Source organism: Choloepus didactylus, chromosome 12 (assembly GCF_015220235.1).
Source record: "Choloepus didactylus isolate mChoDid1 chromosome 12, mChoDid1.pri, whole genome shotgun sequence".
Classification (NCBI taxonomy): Eukaryota; Metazoa; Chordata; class Mammalia; order Pilosa; family Megalonychidae; genus Choloepus; species Choloepus didactylus.
The window spans coordinates 7,236,180-7,260,186 of NC_051318.1; the positions used below are offsets into that span (position 1 = coordinate 7,236,180).

Below are 24,007 nucleotides of genomic sequence, written 5' to 3' on the forward strand. Positions count from 1 at the left end.
AATTTGGGTGGTAAATTCAGGGATGTGAATTTTATTATTATGCTTCCCAACTTACATATATGTGATATCTTTCTTTGTGTGTATTAATATTACACAATAAAAAACTTACATGTTTTTGAAGGAAATTATCACAGATACATGTAAAGTTAAAATTAAAATACTAAAATGTTGGTAAGTACTAGACTTTTAATCAGGTAATTCCAAAAAGTTGGTTAAAATAAAAAATCAATTAAAAAATGTTCTATACAGACAATTAAAATACAATACATGGAGGCGGAAGAAGATGGCAGCATAGAGAGGAGTGGAAGCTAGTTAGTCCCCCTAGAACAACTAATAAACAACCAGGAACAACTAGTAAATAATCTGGAATAACTGTGGGGGGACAAATGTGACTGTACACTCATCATACACTAACCTGAATTGGGAGGAATGCCCAAGACTGCAGCATAAAATCTGTGAGTAAAAACTGTGGACCTAAGCCAAGAGCCCCCTCTTCCCACTGGCAGCCCACACTGCAAAGCCTCGCGGTGCTAGAGAGCAGCACTCTCTGGACAAGCGAATATAGCTTAACCCAGCTCCAACTGAGGTTTTAATTAACACACATGAACTGCTCAATACAAGCTATGAATCCCCAACAAGCAGACAGAGGCTTTTGGTGATGACTGACCTTGGAGAGCCTGAGGACCTCTCTGGGAGGGAGGGTGAGCCCAGAGGACCAGGTGCTATCTCTGGTTGTTGGGTGAAACTGATGGTGGCCGTGGAAAGGCCCAGAAGGGGGGCTTTCTGTCCCTTTTTCAGCTCGGTGGAGAAAGCCTCAGCCATTTTCAGTTCCCAGCGCTCTGACCCAGACAAGGGTGGAGATAGCAGAGACACAGAGACTATTCAAATGCAAATGATATCTCCCCAGGGGGTGTATCTTCCCTAAGAGGAAAGAGGTTGTGCCAAGCTGCACTAATCACCTTCCATTCAGAACCAGACCCCAGAGCCTGGGGGAAAATAGCCACAGGCCACACCTCCTTATACCAGTTGGGAGCTACAGGCTGACAGGCGCCACCTGCTGGGCAAAAAGCACAGTGACTTGAGGCCTCATAGAGCATAGCAATCTTCTAAGACACCCTTAAGGAAACAGGATACTACTGCCTCCTTCCAAGACCTGACTCCGTTCTTGTCTGGAAAAACCTGATTGGGGTAACCAAGGAAACCAGATGCCTAGACAACAAAAAAACTACAACCTACACTAAGCAAAACAAGTTATGGCCCAGTCAAAGGAACAAACTTACACTTCCTAAGATATAGGAATTGAAACTAATAAATCAATTCAAAAAGTTTAGGGACGATATGGCAAAAGAGATGAAGCATATAATGAAAACTGGGCGTACATAAGGTAGAAATTGGAAGTTCGAAAAAACAACTGGTAGAATGTATGGAAATGAAAGGCACAACACAGGAGATGAAAGACACAATGGAGACATACAATAGCAGATCTCAACAGGCAGAAGAAAACACTCAGGAACTGGAGAACAAGGCACCTGAAAGCCTACACACAAAAGAACAGATAGAGAAAAGAATGGAAAAATATGAACAATGTCTCAGGGAACTGAATGACAACATGAAATGCAGGAATGTACGTGTCATGGGTGTCCCAGAGGGAGAGGAGAAGGGGAAAGGGGCAGAAGCAATAACAGAGGAAATAATCAACGAAAATTTCCCATCTCTTATGAAAGACATAAAATTACGGATCCAATAAGCACAGCGTACCCCAAACAGAATAGATCTGAATAGGCCTATGCCAAGACACTTAATAATAATCAGATTATCAAACGTCAAAGATAAAGAGAAAATCCTGAAAGCAGCAAGAGAAAAGTGATCCATCACATACAAAGGAAGCTTGATAAGACTATATGCGGATTTCTCAATAGAAACAATGGAGGCAAGAAGGAAGTGGGATGATATATTTAAGGTACCGAAAGAGAAAAACCACCAACCAAGAATCCTATATCCAGCAAAACTATCCTTCAAATATGAGGGAGAGCGTAAAATATTCTCTGACAGACAATGACAGAGTTTGTGAACAAGATACCTGTGCTACAGAAAACACTAAAGGGAGCACTGCAGACAGAAAGGAAAAGACAGGAGTGAGAGGTTTGGAACACATGTCCATGATTAACTGTACAAACATTAGAAATCTCTCTCATGAACTAGAACAAATGTATGACAACACATCTGGAAGTTAATAATAGAGGGGCATATAGGGAAAAAATACACCTATTGCAAACTATATACTACAGTTAGTAGTATTTTATCATTCTTCCATCAACAGTAACAAATGTACTATACCAAAACTATGAATCAATAATGGAGGGGGGGTAGCTAGGGGGTTGGGAGGATTTCAGTTTCCTTTTTTGTCTTAAATTATTTCTTTTCTAGAGTAATGAAAATATTCTAAAAATTGAAAAAAAAAATTAACTAGTGATGGCTGCTAAGCTATATGATAGTACCATGGGCAACTGACTGTATATTTTGAATCTTTGGATAATTGTAAGGTATATGAATAATTTCAATTTTAAAAAATTGATCCACTGATAGGAATTTACTTTAACTTTTTCTCGGCCTTATTTTTCAGTTTACCTCATTTTTTAAAAATTGAGAGGGTTTATCAAACAGGAATAAAGTTTTGGTTTTATGTAACAAAAACAAACAAACAAAAAAATGCAATACATGATCCTGAACTGGATCTAATAATGGAGGAAAAAATGCCCCAAAGGACATTACTGGGTCATAAAAAATTGGAATACAGACCACAGCTTTTATCAATGTTAAACATAAAGTTGTTATATAAAGTGAATGTTCATGGAAGTATCAACTGTTCAAAGGTCCATGATATACATGACCTACTCTCAAGTGTTTAGAAAACAGACAGATGTACAGATGGATAGAATGATACAGCAAATGTGGTAAAAGGTTTAAAGTTGATGGATCTGGGTATCTGGGGGGAGGGAATATGTTGGAGTTCTCTGTATGAATTTTGAATTATTTTTGCAAATGTCCTAAAAGTTTGAAAATATTTCAAACTGAAAAGTTTTTGAAAATGATCAATACATTCCTTAAATATTTTAACCTGAAACAGATAAATATGCATTCACTCACCAACCATTTCTGTAGAACAAGGCCTTTTCTTTTGAGTATTGATCCACTGATAGGAATTTACTTTAACTTTTTCTAGGCCTTATTTTTCAGTTTATCTCATTTATGATTAGCATTTTATTCTTTCAACTCAATCATATTTGTCATTTATATGATGAGTGAAATCTGATGTATCCGGTTTTATAACCGCTATTTATCTTTTGCTTCTATTTACTTCATTTTTCTTTTATTTTCTTTTAGGTCTTTTCTCGTATTAAAAGTTCTCAGATCTTTACAGGTTTTGGAATCTATACATTCTAGTTCTGTTTTTTTAAGGGTGAATATAAATTTTTAACATGCAACACTTGACAAGTACATGCCAATTAATCAACATCGTTGCTCTTGCTCTTGCATGATACAAGGAATTTAAAGCACTTTCATGCTCATTATTAATATGCCATCTCACGTGTTACCATCTGATAGGTCCCAAAATTATTCAAAAATATTTAACAAAGGCACTGCACCAACCAATTAGAACAATTAACAGTGGGATAAAGTCTTGGAGGATCCTGCTGTGCCCAGGTATGCGAGCAGGATCCCAGGGACACGCAGAGAGCTTGGATACTCTTGCAGTGGTTCCGACTAAATATCATCCTAGTTGCTACCTAGTTTCTAATCCATCCCCCCACCACTTGTAAAGGAAGCTCTGCTTTCTTTGGTGGGTTTTCCCGCCTTGAATGTTTGAGGTTTTGGTTGCTCCTTGCATCCTTTGCTATCCTTCTGAATTTAATTTCCTTTTTTACCACATGTAATTACTCTTCTTTAGTAATTTTTTTTTAACTGGGATTTGAGTTGTAAACTCACATTTTTTTTGCTGGAAAGTATCTTTATTTCCTTTTTACTCTTGAATGATAGTTGAGCCAAAAAGTGTAAACTGACTATGATTTCAAGTAGTTTGTTTCAAATGGGATATATATATATACACACACATACACACACACACACACACACTCTATAGACACACAGTATTTCATCAAACCTAAGGTGCCATCGACTGTAAGATGCATCATTGCTTTACATACCAAGAGAAAAGAGTTGTCAAACTATGGCAAACCAGCACTTTAGGAAGCATTTCAATTCCAGAGATGTTAACATACAAAAATTTTATGTTTTTGAATCAATTAAATAGGGTAGTAATGTATTTTACAATTTATAGTGGAAAAAGAATGAGTTTTTGAACCAGGTAGGGCTGGGTTCAAATCTTGGCTCTGTCTCTTACTACTTATGTGACTCTGGGCAAGTTAACTGAATCTGTTGATTCAGTTCATAATGTGTAAAGCAAGAAAAATACCACTTATGCCAGGGGTTGGCAAACTTTTCCTCTAAAGGGCCGTACAGTACCCATGGACCACACAGCCTCTGTGGTAACCATTCACCTCTGCCACTGGGGTACAAAAGCACCCACAGACAATGCATATTCTAATTCCTGGAAAACACTGGTTATCAAGAAGTGTACATTATTTCCCTCTCCAATACTTTCCTCAACATTACTACTTCCAAACAAACTACGTTAAATCCCAACAGTTGTAAACTATGTTTGCTGGAATACCAAGGATATGCATTTCCTAAATCCTAGGGCAAATCTCTATGCCTCAACTGTCAAGCCTGAATGTGATTCAATTAGATTAGCAATGTCTCTTCCACATCTAAAATGCCAATTCCTTACCTAGACATCAAGAGTATTTTTTGAATGAACCATCATCATTAAAATATACTTGTGCCTACCCATCTGCCAAACTACAACATTGTGTTGAGGTTGTGCAACACAAAAATTTGTACCCTAATACAGGCCTATAGCATAATTCAAACCATTACCAGGTTGAGAAGAAGAGCTTTGGGGGGGTAGTATTTTCACAACATGGACCTTTCAAACACCCTAAAGAAAACAGCAAGAAAAAAAGAATGAACAGGTATACCAGGCAGCATCTCTTGAGATGCCTATAATACAAAAATCAAGGAAGAGAAAAATAAAATCCTAAAAGACTCCATGTCAATCAGCTCTGGTTTTTTATGGCTTACACTGCTAATTACATACTGATAGTAGTACTTCGTGAAAAAATGGCCAAGTATTTTATTGTCATCTGACCCTTTAGGCAATGTTTTACAACTAAAACAATTATTTGTGGTTTGTTTTTCATAAAATTAAGTACCCTGCAAAAGATGAAAAGAATAAAGAGGTTGATATATGAAACATACTTCACAGCATTTAAATCCAGCGTGGCATACAAATAATATAAACACTTCATCCGTTCTGTAGTTTCCAAATTGTGAGGAACCATGTACTGAGCAAAGATGCGTTCAACAAGCAATCTACAAAAGAACAGAGAGAAATCACTGTAAATGCATGTATTAAATTTCTATATAAAATTTCAAAATTCATAAAGAACACAGACTAAAGAAGTTCCCGCTTTCCTGAAGGGAAATGAGATTTCCAAATCAAAGCCTTTTTTCTGTAGGAAGAGGAGCCAAAAAAGGATTTAGCTGAATGGACTGGCAACAGCCCTACATCCGGTTAAGACAACAATTAGCCCTGCATAACTTGGGGCAAGTTGTGCTTGAGATTCAAATTCCGTATCTAATTAATAAGAGGTTTAAAAACACTACATCAGGTCCTTCTAAGTGCCAAATTCTGTATTTCTACAAATTAAAAACTATACAGAGAGAAACTTTAAGATTCTTTTGAGTTTTCACAGTGATATCATGAAAAAAGACCTGGTTAAAACTACTGACAAAAATACTATCAAATTATAATGCAAATCTCTGTGCACTGAGATGCCACATACCCAAAAAATCTAGAAACTTTAATTTTATAAAGAAACTCCCTATAAAGTTTTTTAGGTACTATTAACCTAAAGATACTCGGTTTCTAGTTTCTGTAGCTCTTGAAATTGTAATATGACCTACTGGTTCTTAATTTTCTTACCTTGACCCACTACATTTGAATCCCACTAACAATTGGTCAAATTAATTCAGGCTGTAAGAAGAATTTGCAGCTCTATTATTTACTAAATAATCAAGATCCATAAAAGTTTTAACCTTAGCCTGGAATGGAAAAATATTAAGACTATATTTGACCCTCAAATGGAAAGGAAAAAAAATTAATGAGAAAGGAAAAAAAAATTAATGAAGACCCCTACAGAATTACTGATGAAACAAAATAAAAATTATAACTATATACACTTCTATCAAATATTACTCTGGTCAAAAACAGATATGAAAATGAACATAAAAACTGTACCCATCCCTCAAGGTATATTTTCATTAGGGCTTCAATTATGGCTTTGATGGGAAGGAAACTGATCAATTGCTACCTTTACCTGGTAGTAATAGCTGAGGAGGGTGCTTAAAGTTATAGAGAAAATAGTTTGCCCACAAACACAGACCAACAACATAATAAACTACTCAATATTATCAAATATTTTATATAAAGTGTACTTAACTTACCGATCATCAATACTATTTTGGTAATATATATGTAACAATTTGTCCTTGATCCATGAAATCTGTTTTGCAGCATCTTTTCCAGCTGCCGACTGTAAAGAATATTTCTTATAAATTTGGGCAAGTCCCATCATGGCTTCTTTGCGCACTCTCCACTAAAAATAAAAACAAAGTTTTCTCATAATTTAAAAATGCTAGCAGTATATGAACTCAGGAAAGTCTAGTTTTCTAGTTCTTAACTGTCCTTTCCTTTACAAAATATATTTTCTTCAAGTCTCAGATACTGTATATCAATTTATAAATAATACATTCATGAAAAAACACAACTCTCAATACATCAACTACATGTATAAAGAAGTTTAATGCTTTAATATGTTAAACTTATCACCTACCCCTTAAAAAAAAACTCAATCATAATCTACATACCATCACTTAGAACTGGTGAAGGAAAGCATGCTATCAAATTTTTAAAGGCAAAGATGGAGTTAATTGGATAAACTGTGGCCTATCCCTTATAAATGTTTTCTAAATTCTGGTCTATATTGAGCATACTTATACTACATCAGCGATAATAAAAATTCAGATGGATTGAAGGTACACATGATGTTGGCTTTATCAAATGCTGATTGAAAGACACATCGAGTTCATTGTGTATATCTGGGAACCAAGGTTTAATAAAAGAAAAGCATTCAATTGCTTTTTTTTAAACAAATATATTTTCTTTTAGTATATCTTACATGGCTTAATTATCTTGGAATGAATTTATTATTTAATTTTACCTAAATAGCACTATAATCAGCAGGAATTTCACAAATCTGCATAGATTATTCATTTTTCCTCCGCAGTGTCTCACTCAGAGCAACATTCTTCTCTTGGCTTTTGTTTGAATTAATTACAAGAACATTAAGAATAGTTCTTAGCTCATTCATCCCCCAAATACAAACTGAAATAAAATATTTCTAATAGACTTACTCATAAAATAAGAATTCGATTTGTTTGTAAAATCTTAGATCTCTAATTCCCTATGTTATCTCTAATTCTAATTCCCCAAAATGCTACTTCAAAGAGAATTTAAAGATACAGCATATTCTAATATGGAGCATGTAATATATTGAATTATTTTTTGGTACTCAATTTTTAAATCAATGAACCAAGCTATTATGATTATGACATGATGATCAGAAAATATACAAAAAAAAAAAAGAAATTAGGGGGATCATAATCCCCACAATACACAAAAACTTACATCAAATTTCAAGTCTAACTAGTAAGATGATTACTTTACTACTTGGCTGTTACCCTATACAGAATATAAATTCCCTTTTCTTTTTGTATGCCTTTTGGCCTTTTGAATATTTAATGTCCCAGTAAAATGTCCCAGAAAAGTAAGTCTAATTTACCAGTTAAATTAAGTTGTTCCAGATCACTACAGATTTGGAGCGAAAACCATGCACTTCTTGTCAATTCATCCCCTATCCACAACCAGCATTATCAAAGAGAATTAAAAGACAGAGATGGTACAATCAAACTTATTAGACTGTTAAAATGTTTTAAACTATATATCTAACCAAAGTTAATCACAGCTACCAATAGGTCTCCCACTCTCTAAGCTCATCAACCCCTAAATATGTCAAAGATTCTCATCCTTCACCAAAAATACTTCCAAATCAATCAAACTCCTGCCACAAAAGAAGGCAGCACGGAGGACAGGAGAGCAGACATTCTCTGAGCCTTTCCTGAGTGCCTGACCCACTCCAGGCACGGGAACACGAAGGTAAGGAAGTCCCGGGGAACCAATGGAGCTAGTAAGGCTCACTCAAAGAGGAATGTTTGGGGTCATGGAAGATAAGCTCCCAGCAGGCTGCTCTGTTGGCTGTGCTTTGACAAGTTGAAAACAACTTTTATTTTCTATTCTGTGGCAATTATAATACAACCAGCTAAAGACTACCAACTCAGACCCATATAAACAGCAGCTCTGAAAGTAAAGAGAGAAGAGCAGGCCAACAACACAGCAGACATTATGGAAGAGCCTTTACAAAAGTCATTTACCACCAAAACTGTACAATCAACACCTGAACACCCTACCACTAAGAATCATCTCATTTTTTTGAATGAGAATAATCTTAAAAAAAGAAAAACTATTAAATTTAATGTAACAAAAAGTAAATCCTTGCCAAAAACGTAATTTTCACTATTAAAATGCCTCCCGTAAGAAAAGACTACTTACATTTAAATCTCAAGTTTCAAACGAAATAGTATTAAGCCTTAAACACTTAAAATGACAACCCTTCAGTCAGCATTTATGCCAGCTTACTTACCCGTTTGTCTAATGTTCTCTCTCTCACAAAATTAAGTAAGTGGTCATTGACCAAAAGAATATCCTTTTTAGCAGCTGTAACTATAGACACAATAACGTCATGTCTAATAGCTTCCTCGGGGTCATGTGACCTCACCTTGAGATACTCTGAAAGATAAGATTTTCTTTGATTAAAACAGAAATTTCAATAATTAAAATGTTTTAAAAGACTTTAAAATCTTTGAAAATAAACCATGATAAAACAAAACCAAAGTAAAAGGTTCACTGTTTCAAGAAAATAAGGAGCCAGTTATGGAGGAAGGGAGGGAAGTCAGAAGACAGGAGTTTATATGCAACTAAGTAGACAGCCCCCCACCTCCACCATTTGGGGGACATGGTGGTTGATTAAGGAGCTTCTAACTACATTAGTTATACAAACCATATAAAGGAACCAAGAGGTATATCAACGTTAAGCATTTCATTTTTATTTGTTGGGTTTATTTTTTATTTAAATGGTTAAAACATTCAAGTCACATTGGGAAAAGGCTGGAGGACTCAAGTTTACAGCCCTTAAGTAGGAAAATGCTGAGCAAAGTTATTTGAAAGAATAAAACTGAGATACTAGGCGCCATGAAATGGGATCAAAAGGAAGACCATAAAGTAATTCCACTTAACTCAACTAAGAAAGGCCAAAGGGAAGGTCAGGAAAAACGAAATAGATCGAACAAAGACAAGTGACTGAGAAGGACCTTAAAGTCAAGAATGTAGAGCTTAGCCCTGGACAATAAGGGAGCTCAGAGAGAATCTGATATAAATTAACAAACTTCAGAAAGGAAATTGGATAAACAAATTATGATACATTCATACAATGGAAGACAATGCAACAATTAAAATGAATAAACAAACAATATAGGATAAAACTCAAAAACATGTTAAGAGAGAGCAGCCAGACCTCTACACCCCAAAAGTGAGTATATGCTCCAAGATGCAAACACTCAAGTCCAAAGGCAGGCAAAACTAGTCTCTGGTAACACAAGGGAGGAAATGGTCAGAGGAGGAGGAACCAACTGGAAACGGCACAAGGATACATCGGGGGCCATGGAAACCTGCTGCGTCTTCCTGAACACAGCAAACTGAACATTTAAGACCTAGATGTTTTATTATAAGTTAATTATACCCCAATTTTTTTAAAGTTAAGTTAAAAAAATAAAAGGAAAATGAAGAATAAAACATAGAGTGGGTTTTCCTCCAAAACGCAGCTTAATCTGGGTTTAGCCCTTTTAAGTAGCCATCCAAACGGCCTACCAACTAGCATTCACAGAGCATTCCGTAGCCCCTTGAGCAGAGAGTAACCAGCCTCTGAGCAACCTGTGGAGGCATTTGTTGTCACCATATAGTCATATCCAAACATTTACATAATAAAATATGCACTATTATATTATAAACTACTTCCCTTTTGTTTCTCTAACATATTTCAATTAGGGCATAATGTTGATTTTTTAATTGCATTAAGTGGATAACTTCGTCAATAAATTTCATTTCAGAATATAAGGGGGAATAATACAAATTATTTGTCCAGAAAGGGAGGCACTGGGTCTGAGAGGGTTGAGAACTGTCACCATATAAGGTTCACAGGGCAGAAATGTTGCTGACCCCAGGACAGCGACCTCCTGGTCAAGAACAGGACCCCTGGAATTTCAAATGGGACAGTGTGTGTGAGGGTCAAAGAAAGTCAGATAATTGAAGATCTGATAGGAACTGATAAAAATCAAAGCCTAATGCTCCCAAGCAATAGCAAGGATTACTTTACTATAGGCCTTCATTTAGTTTTATCCCTTCCTCCAGCAACAGAAACTTTTAGGTCTGCCACCACTTATCAGGTATGGGAGAAAGAAAAAAAATCTTCTGAGAATGAGAAAAACAGGAAGGAAAGAACCCTCTTCTGCAGCAACATGGATCAGCAGTTAAAATATAAGAGGAGATCAACTCTAACTAAAACTAATTTTAACTAAAATTATTTTAGAGATACACCATACCTAAATACCTTCAAGAATAAACCCATAAGAATGGTGTGAATAGTTGAAAGACAACAGGAAAAAAATTTGGAATCTGAAAAGCAAATGTACAAATTTAACTGAGTTTGGAGTCCCAAGAAAGCAAAATCCCAAACCAGCAGAGGGGAAACTGGTGAACCAACCGAATATATGTTACACATTCTTCAAAAGGCATAGGAATTGGCCACCAGGACTTGTAGATCCTAAGGCAAGGGGGAGCAAGGAAGCAGCCCTGGAGACCCTAAAGAGCAGCTCAGAGTCAACAACCCTAGGCACCCACTCAAGGGCTTTCTAAACAGCTTTTAATTTAGTCCCTCACTTCTTTTTTAATGCATTTTTTTATTGTGAACTTTAACATATATACATAACAGTAGTAATTTTCAAGGCACAATTTAACAAGTAGTTAGAGAACAAACTTCAAAGAATATTATGGGTCACAGTCCCACAACTTCAGTTATTTCCAATACTGCAAAATAAAACATACATACAGAAAGGTGTTAACTTTCAATGTACAGCTCAACAAATACAAGAAAAGGACACTACAGAAAAAGAAACACTGGGGGGGAGGAAGCACAAAGTGGGAAGTGGGGAGGGAAGGCCGGAAGGAGGGTCATCAGGGTCACGCAGAGGCTTGCAGAGCAAACAGCCCAGATACACGTGGGAAGGTAGAGGGCTCCAAGCAAAGGACGGAAGGTAGAGGGCTCCGAAAAAGGGTGAAACTGGTAACAGGATACCTGCTATTTAGACCTTATTGGAAGGAATTCAACAAAACCTGAAAGCATTACTATCACAAACTACTGTTAAAAACATTACAAAAGGATATATTTGTGATTTTCTCAGAAGAAACTCAGAAGGAAGCAGTAAGATTTAAGAAGCAACAGTGAGCAAAAGACTAAGAGAAAGCTGTTAAAAATGTACTAAAAGTTGGGAAGGCTTAAAAAAAAAAAGAGCAAATAATTCAATAACCAAAACATTCATGTGAACAATGGGAGGGAGGTGTGATCAGATTTAAAGCTTTCTAGGGACCATGACTGCTCACAAAGAAGCTAGAGTTCTGATTAACTTTCAACTTCATTACCCACTTACGCAGTGAAAGCACAAAAAGATGTTAACTTCCAACTCCACGAGAAAAAGGAAAAACAACAAGAAAATTAATCGATCCAACAAAAGGGAAGAAAACAGAAAAAAAAGCAAGAAGCATAGTAAATAGAAAACACAAAATAAGACAGTAGTAAGAAATTCAACTACATTAATAAAATTCAAATGATACCATTTGAATAAAATTTTAAAACACATGGCAATACTATATAACATACGGACAGATAAACATGTGGTATATCTACAAAAACATGAACAGGAAGCAGACCAAATGCAGTAGAATGGTTAGCCTCTGTAAAAGCAGGAAGAAGAGTTTGTGCGGGACATTTCAACAGTAACTATAATTTTTTTTTTTTTTTAAATCTGAAGCACATAAGGCAAAATGTTAACATTTGTGGGGAGGACATGGAAGCTGTTAAATCAGTCTGCATTTTCTGAAATTAGTTCATAATTTTAAAAAACTAACAGAATTGTACAGTGAGATATATGATACTCTAGATGTTACTACAAAAATACAAAGTTCAGAGCTATCTTATGCTTACACAGATTTTGGAAGTTATCTCCATCTAGCATGGTTAAATTAGTTTGCAAATCACTGGCTCTCGCCAAATTTTTAAAATATTCAAGAATCTTAAAGTCTCATAATCTATTCAAATCCAAGACCTATTCAAAACCAAATACCTGAAATATTTTAGAACTGTCCATAAACTAAGGAACTAATAGTGCTCCTGAAGACACCAACTTTCCAGAGGTGCCTCTGGCTAAGCAAACACCAATTTGTAAAAAGTCCAGCTCCAGAGAATAATCATGAACACTTCACCTATCGCAATTAATAAAAAATTTTTTTTTTCCTGTAAAACCGACTTCTCCACTAAAGACCACTAGGACTATTTGCTGTTACATATTTATAGTACCTGTTAAGTCCTTCGCTAAATCAGGGTGGTTCGTGAGGCAATGGCTAGCAAATTTCACACATTCCAGGCGGATTGGTACATGGATATCATTAAATCTGGTAAAACAGAAAGGCACATAGTAATGTTTCAAGTAAGAGAAACATATATGCATTTAATCTGCACCCTACATTTATTTCTCTAATTATATAAAAAACAATTTATGTGAGAAAATTCAAAGTGGAGTCAGACCACTTTAATGAAGTTTTTGATATACTACATATGTATGAATGCTCTAGAACATCTATCTTAAACTAGGGGGACTCTCCTATGAGAACCAGGTAATTTTAAGGAGTCTTTAAAAACATGTTCAAGCAAAACACATTTAGCTCAAATATAAGAATCAGTATGACAAAAATGTTTCTATAAATATTATGTTATCAAATTAATGTGTATACGTGTGTGTGTATAATTCATAGAAATATTACATAAATCCCACATTGTATTTGAAAAGAAAATTTTCCCTCAAAATATTCTTTTTTAAATATACAGCATTGACAAATGTGTGGCAGATCTTACACTCTTATTTTACATTACATGACTATAAAATCATATCCAATATATGAATTACTCCTATCCACTGGACATCACAACTATTACATTTCCTCCAGAACAAAACCTATCTTTATATTTCATCCAACTATTTTAGTATATAACTCCAAAAAGAAACCATTATTACATTTTTAAAAATTTAAAATTCCTTAACATCATGAAATATCCAGTCTCAAATGTGAACTTTTTTTAGTGTTTTCCTTTTCAATCAGTATCCAAATAAGATGAGAACAGTGTCTTTGGTTGGTAGGTCTTTTGAGTGTCTTTTAATCTTAGGTTTCCCCTCCATCTCTTTTTTTTACCTTGTAATTTATTTGTTGGATAACTGTTGTGTGTGTGTGTGTGTGTGTGTGTGTGTGTGTGTGTGTGTGTGTGAGAGGTGCTTTCCCTGTTTGGATTTTGCTTTATCACTCTACAGCTCACTCTTTATCATTCTGATTTCAATTGATAAGGTCTTCTCTGTTCTCTAGCCTGCAACCTAGTAGGCAGATCTAGAGCCTTGGTCAAAATCAGGTTCAATTTTTTTAGCAAAACTTCCTCACAGGTGGCACTGAGTTTCTCCGCAGGAAGCACATGATGTCCAGTTGTATCTCAACCACTGAAGTTCAAAAGCCTAGATACATACATTAGTTCATTATGGACTGTAATATATTTATTTTTTTAATGTTTTTTAACTGTCAATAACAACAATAAAGTGAAGTCAGGATTTTCCTTTCAATATTTTCCTAAGTATTAATTTTGAGAAATCAAAAGGTTCCTAAACCTTGTATCACGCAACACTGGAAGAAACAGGATTTAGCATAAGGCGGAAAAAAAAAAAAAGTCTTCAAAATCAGCACCAACTTATAGAAGTTTGTGATTAGAAAAAAAAAGTTTGCTCTATGAAGTAGACTCCTTCTCACCCAAAAGTTACCTAAATGTTCTGAATCCAGGTACTCAATCTCTGTATACGTTAACATTTCTCAACTAAATATGAGACATATAACTGTCATAAATAAATGTAATAAAAGATCAAAAAAAGTACTTTAAAAAAACTCTAGCTCCTTAAATTGGTAATAGTGTGAATTTTACATCATTAATGTTAAAAATGAAAAATTACAACATAATGAAAAGGTGACCTATGCATTTAAATTCAGATTTTTACCCCCCCTAAAAACCTGAAAGATAAAGTCTGGCTAATCCAAGTCTTAATTTAAAGATATATTAAATGGCTATTTATCAAAATGTTTTTGTTTTAACATATTAGTTAAAACTAAACTTAAATTTAATTGTATAATTTAATTAAGCTTAGTCCCTAGATTGTAACAGTTCCTAGATTGTAAGCTCTTACAGCAGTCAACTCTATTCCTGAATTGTAATGCCTATCTCTAAACTTTGAGATGCTGATCCCTTAGTGTATAACTTGATTGGTCTCTGGAACAATGTGTATCTCTGAGACACCTGAAACTCAGAGCTAGAGCTTGGCAAATATGAATGTCAGTATTAGTGCACAAAGCAATTGTTTAAAAAAAACTGAAAAAGAGCCCAGACTTCAATTAGTGATATGAATGAAGCAGACCTGGTTAAGACTAGGGCAAACTGGGCCAAAGGGTAAAGGTCGAAACTGACTGTGTTTTAAAACTTCAACTTCCACATGAGACCAAGGGAAAAGATGTCTATTTGGTGCAGGATCTATATTTTCTGAACAGTATAACTCTACAGTTGGTTTGTTCAAATACCACAATTACATGGAACTTTGAATAGGAAGTGAGATATGGTAGGTTAGTATAGGTTAGAGTGAAATAGTGACACATCCCAAAGTAATTTGGGCAGATAATAAAAAATATATTTACAGCCTCCCCCTCCTCTGCCCCAAGAAGCTGGGGGAAGGTGCAGAAGTGTTGGACTTCCTCACCTAGACTGGTGTTGATGTTGTCACAAACACTGGGACTGGCGGTTTGATGTGCCGAGCCCTCGATTGTGGGAGTTGCCCTTATGAAGCTTGTTACTGCAAAGGAGAGGCTAAACTTGCATATAATTGTGCCTAAGAGTCTCCCCCTGAATGCCTCTTTGCTGCTCAGATGTGGCCCTCTCTCTCTCTAACTAAGCCACCTCAGCAGGTGAACTCACTGCCCTCCCCCCTACGTGGGACCCAACTCCCAGGGGTGTAATCTCCCTGGCAATGCAGGATATGACTCCCGGGGATGAATCTGGACCTGGCATTGTGGGATTGAGAATATCTTCTTGACCAAAAGGGGGATGCAAAATGAGATGAAATAGTTTCAGTGGCTGAGAGATTCCAAATGGAGTCGAGAGGTCACTCTGGTGGACATTCTTATGCACTATATAGGTAACACCTCTTAGGTTTTAATGTATTGGAACACCTAGAAGTAAATACCTGAAACTACCAAACTCCAACCCAGTAGTCTGGACTCCTGAAGACGATTACATAATAATGTAGATTACAAGGGGTGACAGTGTGATTGTGAAAACCTTGTGGATCACACTCCCTTTATCTAGTGTATGGATGGATGAGTAGAAGAATGGGGATAAAAACTAAATGACAAATAGGGTGGGATGGGGGGGATGGTTTGGATGTTCTTTTTTCACTTTTATTTTTTATTCTTATTCTGATTCTTTCTGATTTAAGGAAAATGTTCAGAAATAGACTGTGGTGATGAACATATATGATCGTACTGTGAACAGTTGATTGTATACCATGGATGACTGTATGGTATGTGAATATATTTCAATAAAACTGAATTTAAAAAAAAAAAACAACTAAATTTAAATTTAATTGTATAATTTAATTAAACTTATAAAATATGTTGCCCAATTGCCCAAGAACTTCCCATTGTATTTAAGGGAAAAAGTCTACAAATCAAACTCAAAATGACAATGAGCTAATACTTATTAGCTTAATGTATCTCATTAAATGTTATTATTGAGCTAAATAGCAGCCAAGAAATCAGACTAAGTATTCAGAGCTTAATCACTTGTAAAAAAAAAAAAAAAAGCTTACAACTTCATTTAACAAATTAGAAGAACAAGATCCAAAGAGACTTAAAGAATCATAACCATTGACAGTTGTGTAATTGAAATGGAAAGAAAATGATACAATGTAAATATTTCAACACAAAGGAAATAGAGTAACAGTCTATATATTCTATTTATTTGTGTGTTTATGACTTAACTGCATAATCTATTATAAGGATAATTTGAGCAAGAAAAAAATCCTCCTTTATCCTCAAGGTCAGAGAACCCTTTGAAATTCTGAAGGCCCCTCTCAGACAAAAGTGATTTATGCAAATACACTCAAAATAATGCAACCAATTTCAGGAGATTTTTAAATCACTAAAACCATAAAGGAACCTGAGTTTATTTCTTTTAATATGGAGAAATACAGAATGGAGATGAGGAGGAGGAATGTTCTTTAATCACTCTATGGATATCTTATCCATTCAATATCCCCAAATAATGCAATTAAATATGAATTTCATGTGTAAGGGCTATATGTCACAATAATGTATTTTCAGTTGGAATTAATCACTGGTTTGCAAGAATACATTTTAATTTCATGGTTATAATACTCTGTGACATAGCATTTTAAATGTATTATCTTTTAAAACCTGAGAACAAAATAGATGAAAAGAAAAAGGGAAACTATAAAAAAAAACAGGGCCAATCACTATCAGCATTCAAAAATTTCAATATTAACACCTTTAATTTTTATGGTTTCAAAGACGAGAACAAAACTCTCTTACTTGAAGATAGCATTTTTAAGACTAAAATACATAGATGTATCAACATATATTACTTGTAAACAGAGACCGAAAAGCATATACCTGCCCAGGTAGCACTGCCAAAGTGGTTTGTTTTGAGATGCCAATTCTGAATCCTTTGCCCCAAACATTTTTGCCAGTAGTTTAACAACTTGCAGGCGTTCCTCGTTGTCATTGCTCTAAAACAAAATACAACCATAGCTTAAAACCATGAAGTAAACAGATTCAGACTAAGGCTACCCATATCCCCCCATGATTTCCTGTTCTCAGATTCCACAGAAAACCTTCCACAAACACCAGAAAAATTATACATAAAAAAGCTCCATATACTTTTCTCAAAATTAAATGTTATCTTAAATGCTCTAACCATCTCAAATTACACTAAAACAGTACCCCCTAAATGAAAATGCACCCCCAAAGTGGTTAAATGTTAGAGCACCCACCCTCCCCCCACCTCCAAACAATGGAGGCTTATTTTCATTCAGTCAAATTTTAAAATTAACTCTTAAAAAACCCACTAAGGACTCTTGGAAAAAACAGTTGTGGTTTTAAAGAAGAGACACTGACAGAGGCCAGGTCTACAACAAACAGAGGGCTCTGTGTGATGCTGTACTTTCTATGCTCTTTGAAAACATAAATCTGGGCTGGAGTCCCCCAGCAGGAGGATCAGTTCATCCACACACAGCAGATTCACACAGGGAACTCCACGACGAGGCCTTGCACATTTGAAAACTAAATTCACTGTGGGCACCCTGAAGACAGGCACCCAATTCTATTATTGATACTGGTCCCTCCAACAAAAGTCACAACAGTCAAACGAGTGAGCCAAACACAACCCTGGACATGAACGCCCAAGAGGGACACCAGAACAGCAGGAGGCACCGGCAGTCAAGGCGCTGTGTGCACACTGTACACACTTTCACAATTTTCAACAAGTGCCCTCACAATATGACCTAACTCAATTCTATTATTTCTCTCGTTATTCCTCTATATAATTTCTTTCCAACCACAGCCGCCTATTAGAATCACTTCTAAAATTTAAAAACAAAGTACTTTTGGTGATGGATGTACAACTACATGGTGGTACTATGAACAAATGATTGTACGCTTTGTATGACTGTATGGTATGTGAAAATATCTCAATAAAACTGAATCATTTAAAAAAAAAAATAAAGTACTGATACCTGACCTCTACTTCCAGAAATTCTCATTTAATTGGTCTGTTTTAAAGCCAGGGAACCTGTTTATTAAAACTCCCAAGGTGAAAATTCTAATGTGCCACCAGGGGTGATTTAAACTTACTTTATGCTACCTTCAAACCATAATTCTTGCTGTTCCACAAATTCATCTGGAACCATCCTACCATATATGCTTCTTCATGCTGTTTCCTTTGCTTCAATTTCCCCCAAATGGAAACAAAAATATGTTGTATTTCTTTTATGACACTTTAATATCTAGCCTCTTATCAGATATGGATTTAATTTTTCCTTTCCTCTTCTTCCTATACTAAATGTTAAGTTTGCTAAAAGCAGGATGATAATTTCCATAAACACATTAATTAAAAAAAGAGGCTAGTGAATCAAATGATTCACTTGAGGTATATACCAAAGGTATTCTGCAGAATGAAACAAAAATTAATTATTCACCGAATATTTGGGGTATTCACACTATTAACATGAACTGCTTATTTTGTATTGTTTTTGAAACAAACCAGAAGTTTTAGAAAGAAGAAACATGAAAATCATTTATGAACTTTTCTGGGTGGCACACTGGGGTCTATCAAAGATTAATAATTATAACCAGCTTTATTTAATCTTCCTGTAATGGTTTGAAAGAGAAAAGTTTATTCCCCAAATCCACAAATGAAACTCAATTTTACAGCATAGCTTAATGTCAAAGCAACAGAGACATAATACCAAAAAAGATTCCACACGTTTATGTGAAAAGCAAATGAACACTCAGCACAGGCAAGTCTAAGAGAACAGGAGTTAAGGGGGAAATACTCACATTTTGTGGATAATGAACCCTAAACGATTTTTGTGGCCCAGGGGTCCAGGGAACTCCTGTGAAACCGTTCCTTGAAAATATAAGCTTAACATCTATCTATGACCTAAATCCCAGATTTGTCTAGAAAATATTTGGAGGGAAATATCCTATGTTCAAGGGAGCTCCTCAAGGGAGCACTGCCTCATTCACTGTGCGAATGCTTGGTAAGACAGCTCAGTGATCCAGGCTGTGGAGGCCAACCGAAGGAGTCTTCAGAATAGGAAGATGAAAGTTGAGAAGGAAGATGAGCAGAATCCAAAAAAATAATTGAGAGTATATCTAACAGAAATAGATACTACCTCACTAAACTTGGAATGCTGTAACTTTAAAATTAAAACAATAGTGAAACACAGTATAGGGACAAGAAATTTCTACCCTTAAAACAATATATATTATCAAAATGCAAGACCTGAAAAATCTAAACTCATAAATCATCAACCCATAGACAGATATTAAAGTTTAAAGCATCTACCATCTATGAGGCCGCATGCTATGTGCATGACAGACACAGACAGGGAAGGCACAGGCATGTAAATAAACAGCAGTAATAAACTACCTTGCATGTTGTATCCAGTCAAAACATCTGTAAGAATTAGTAAGTCACATATAATGCGTTTTCCTAACATAGCTGACAGAATCATACATCTACATTTATTTTACGATAGTTACCTTTAATTTAAATTCAAGCTGGGGTAAAACAGAGAGCAACAAATGACTATCAATATTGTAGAGCTCCAAAATTAAGTCAAAGACATGCTCTGACAAATCGCTGATAGATGTTTTTCCAAGCATCAGAACCTGATTAAAAAACTTTTGAAAAGGAAAAAAAAATTATCATTAATAGAAACATCATAGACAAAATGGGTTTTTAAAAACCTTTATTATTGAATCAAAGTAATTGTTATTTTATGCAAAGTTAAATTAGGCATGCCAAAGCATTTTCTAACAGTAGGTGGGAAAATCACTACTGGCTACATGAAAAGATCAAACACAAACTTGATCTCTACACAAGAAAACAGGTAATTTGTACTAACTCAACAATTAGCATATCAATGAACATCTTACTCTCTAAAGATACTTTGTTCATACAAATATGGTACTTACCGTATTCTATCCTGTATTAAAGTCATTTCTGCTCCTTTCTTAATCTCCCTACTAAGTGAGCTCCTTAAGAGCAAGAGGCCACAACTGTTCACCTTTGCACATATGGGAAACTACAGCATTAAAGCCAAACCCTTATACATTCATAGCAGTAAACAATTCTGTTTTTAGAATGCGTAATTTTATATTTTAAAAAAATTCTCTAATTCCTTTGTATTCTTTTACAATCTGATAAACAATGTATACATGTGTAGAAGGTTTACAAAACTAATTAAAATCCAATTAACAGCTCACACAGATGCAAGGAAATCCAAACTTGAGCCATTTGTTTTCTATAAGGCGGCCCGCTCTGACTGGTTTCCACATTCAGATCATTCACTATATCACTAGAGAAACTGGTGAAGATACATAGCATAATGGTCAGTTCCTTTGTGTTTCACAACTTCCAAATACGTAAAACCTTAACCCAGAACATGTAGCACATATTCTTGATAGCATCCTTTAGGTCTCCTTGAAGAAATAGCAACTATAAACCCTCGACTACCCTTCCTTAACAGAGAACAATTACCCTTTCGAATCTGGCCACCTTGGCAGTCAAGCCATTATCTGGGAATGATCTCAATTAAAACGGAAAACAATCACTCCCTGGTTTAACTTCTTACTAATCCCTTCAAAAACATTTATTAAACGCTTATAATCTCCGTAAAGGCAGGGACCAAGGGGTTCTGCTCCACTGCATAACAAGCTCCTAACACAGTACCTGATACAGAGGAGGCATCCAATATACATTTGGTGAATGAATGAAGATTATGCAGCAGGCACGGCCATACAAGTATGAGTAAAACAATCCACGCCCTCCATGAAGGCTTACATCTCAGCAGAGGAGGCAAAAACATTAGTCTTTCCTTTACAAATAGGTAATTTTAACTTTCACTCTATTAAGTGAATTATTTGATAAAAAATTGCCTCCTAGTGAAAGGAGTTGGGGGCGCTGGGAAGTCAGGTCAGTAATAAATTCTACCTTCCATTTACACAGTCAATTTTAGTTAACAAGAGAGTTTTCACATTAAACAATGCATTCTTCACCACCACTAACCCAAGTGTTATTAATCCCATTTTACAGGTGCAAAAACTGAGGTTCAGGGGGATTAAGCAAGCTAATCAAATTTAATCCATTTCGAAAAGGATTTGAAATATTTTTTCCAGTCCGACAAAATAATTTTATGCAGTCTCCTGAAATCTGCAAATGAAAAATCTGGTGAGGAATAATAAAACAAAAAATAAATTAAATTACCAAGAAGTGATCCAAGTAGGAAAGTTTCTGAATTCTCACTATGGACTTCTTTTGTTTTTAGTAGGCTGTTTAACTTTTTTAAAAACCGTGTTTACCTTTTTAGTTTCCTGGGTTGTCATTTTAACAAATTCTATTTAACAACACCAGCACAGTGATGTCTCAAGTCCCTATAAAAATGTAAGAATCACTATCTATAATGAACAAACTTGAATGTATCTGTGCATGGGAGTAAAAAAGATACAAGTAGAAAAGAAATAAAGGTGGGTATTACTGTCACTACCTTACCTGTATTTTTAGTTGCTAATTCTCCAGCAAGATAAAGAGATAATGGCTATTTCATCTCTAACTTCAAAAAGGCTGAGAATGATTTCTAACACTGTATTCAATTTATTCTACTACAAAACAAGTTCACTAGTAAGTGATTCTCCATGTAACCATATAGGTTTGAAGTAGGAAAATTAAAGGACTTATAAAAGAATCAAAGAGGGGATAAACAGCAATTCTTACCGACTTCCTAGCTAACCTCAAATAAGGCAAGGGAAAGGAAAATGAGAAAATAAGAAAACAATGGAAAACTGCTGGGAATAAGTATATAACTGAAAATGTGCTCAGACTGCTCTACCTGTACCCTGCCTTCCACCATCCCTCCACCCACTCCCAACTTCTGATGAAGATACAAAAAGAAAGCAAGGAGGGTGTGTTTCTATCTCTGCAGGTGAGAATTAACAGTAAGAACAGAGTAGAATTTATAAGTGATAGGGAAATGTTTTTACCTTGATTTTTGTAGAACTGCTAAAAGCATTTCCTTCAGCTTTTTTTCTTTCTGTTAATTTTGATTATAAATATTTGCAACTACACGCAAAGGCTGAAAGAATACTGAAAGGAACCTAATCATCCAGTTCCAACAAATATCACCATTTTATCTTGACCCTTTTTATAAAATCACCCAAGCAAATAACCTATTTTTCCCAATCCCAGAAGAAGTATCAACATGGTTTAGTGTTCTTTTCTTTCTATGCCAGAAAAAGACATCAACAAAAGGTAAGTATTCACCCACAAAACATCTGGCTCGGCAATATCAATTTAATCAATGACCGCCAGGTGGAGCTCACCTAGTGTACACTGGCAGGTCATGGAGACAGTCACCCAAAGGCACTTCGAGCTGGGGAAAAGGGAAGGGGCACTTACAGCAGAAGGCTGAAATCTGGGTCTACACAATCCAGATGCCATTAAGTCCGCAATGAAAACACTCAATCCAACCAATCTACTCCAGCCAATACCCCACAACTCACAAATCCACAGAAACCAATAATCTGGAGTTCCCTGGCAGCCTTGGAGCAATTAAGATTGATTACACAATTTAATTCTCCAGCTTCTGAAAGTTCATCCTCCAAAACAATTTCCTGACATATCAAATTTGTCTTTCCAAATAATCACGTGCTTAGAATCTTTCTAACGCCATAAGCCGGAAACATAAAAGCAGGGATTTACAAAATAGGTTACTTTTCAAAATACATCTTTTCATAATGTATTTTATACATGGACTTCAAATTTTTGTACAGTACAAGAAAAGTACTGCTTCAATAAATTTCAGGATGATTAAGTACATAAGTAATTACAGAAGCCTTTCTTCATCACTCTTCCCAGAAGACAGAATTATAGCCTTTACGTGTCAGGAGACAATTGAAAATTTAAAGTAGGTAGAGACACAGAACTGCTGCACAATTCCAGAAGCCACCATTAAACACTGGGTTCCAGATTTGTTTTCCAGGAGGCCCCATTCACACAGACTGCGATGTGCATGGGGCCACCCAGAGCTGCGCAACTCTGCAGAACTGTGAAAGAAAATAAAACTTAAATGAGATTCTATCAATGAAGCTAGCAGCTAGCAAGATTTCTCCAGAAAATAATTATAAGATGGTCAAAAGTAAATACTTAGATTTGGGATGATATTGAAAGGGTTCATTTCATTGCAATTTTCCCCCTTCCTCAGAAAAGGTAGATTTATATGCAATCTATCCCAAGGATAGCAATGGGTAAGCAACTTCACCAAATTGCTACTGTCCTTCATACTTGCTTTCATTTTCTAGATCTTGATATTAGTTCAAATCTTCTTCTTGTACAAATAATTTAATCTCCAAAAAGCTGTAAGCAACTTCTCTAAATAATGAAAAGTTCCACATGTTTTATCTACTTACATTTAATTCTATTTCTAATATTAGAAAATAAAC

At 35.4% G+C, this 24,007-nt stretch overlaps 1 protein-coding gene across 5 annotated transcripts in view; it reads right to left on the minus strand.

Annotated features, from left to right (window-relative positions):
* Nucleotides 1–24,007, minus strand: part of PDS5B (PDS5 cohesin associated factor B) — a 198,000-nt gene that overhangs the window by 109,184 nt on the left and 64,809 nt on the right. For all 5 annotated transcript variants that reach the window (XM_037799752.1, XM_037799753.1, XM_037799756.1 and 2 more), the window contains 6 exons: nt 20,051–20,191; nt 17,399–17,514; nt 12,987–13,081; nt 8,943–9,088; nt 6,628–6,779; nt 5,380–5,493 (listed from right to left, as the gene is read on the minus strand). In XM_037799752.1, coding sequence (XP_037655680.1) covers nt 5,380–5,493; nt 6,628–6,779; nt 8,943–9,088; nt 12,987–13,081; nt 17,399–17,514; nt 20,051–20,191 — 764 coding nt within the window. The remainder of the gene's footprint in view (nt 1–5,379; nt 5,494–6,627; nt 6,780–8,942; nt 9,089–12,986; nt 13,082–17,398; nt 17,515–20,050; nt 20,192–24,007) is intronic.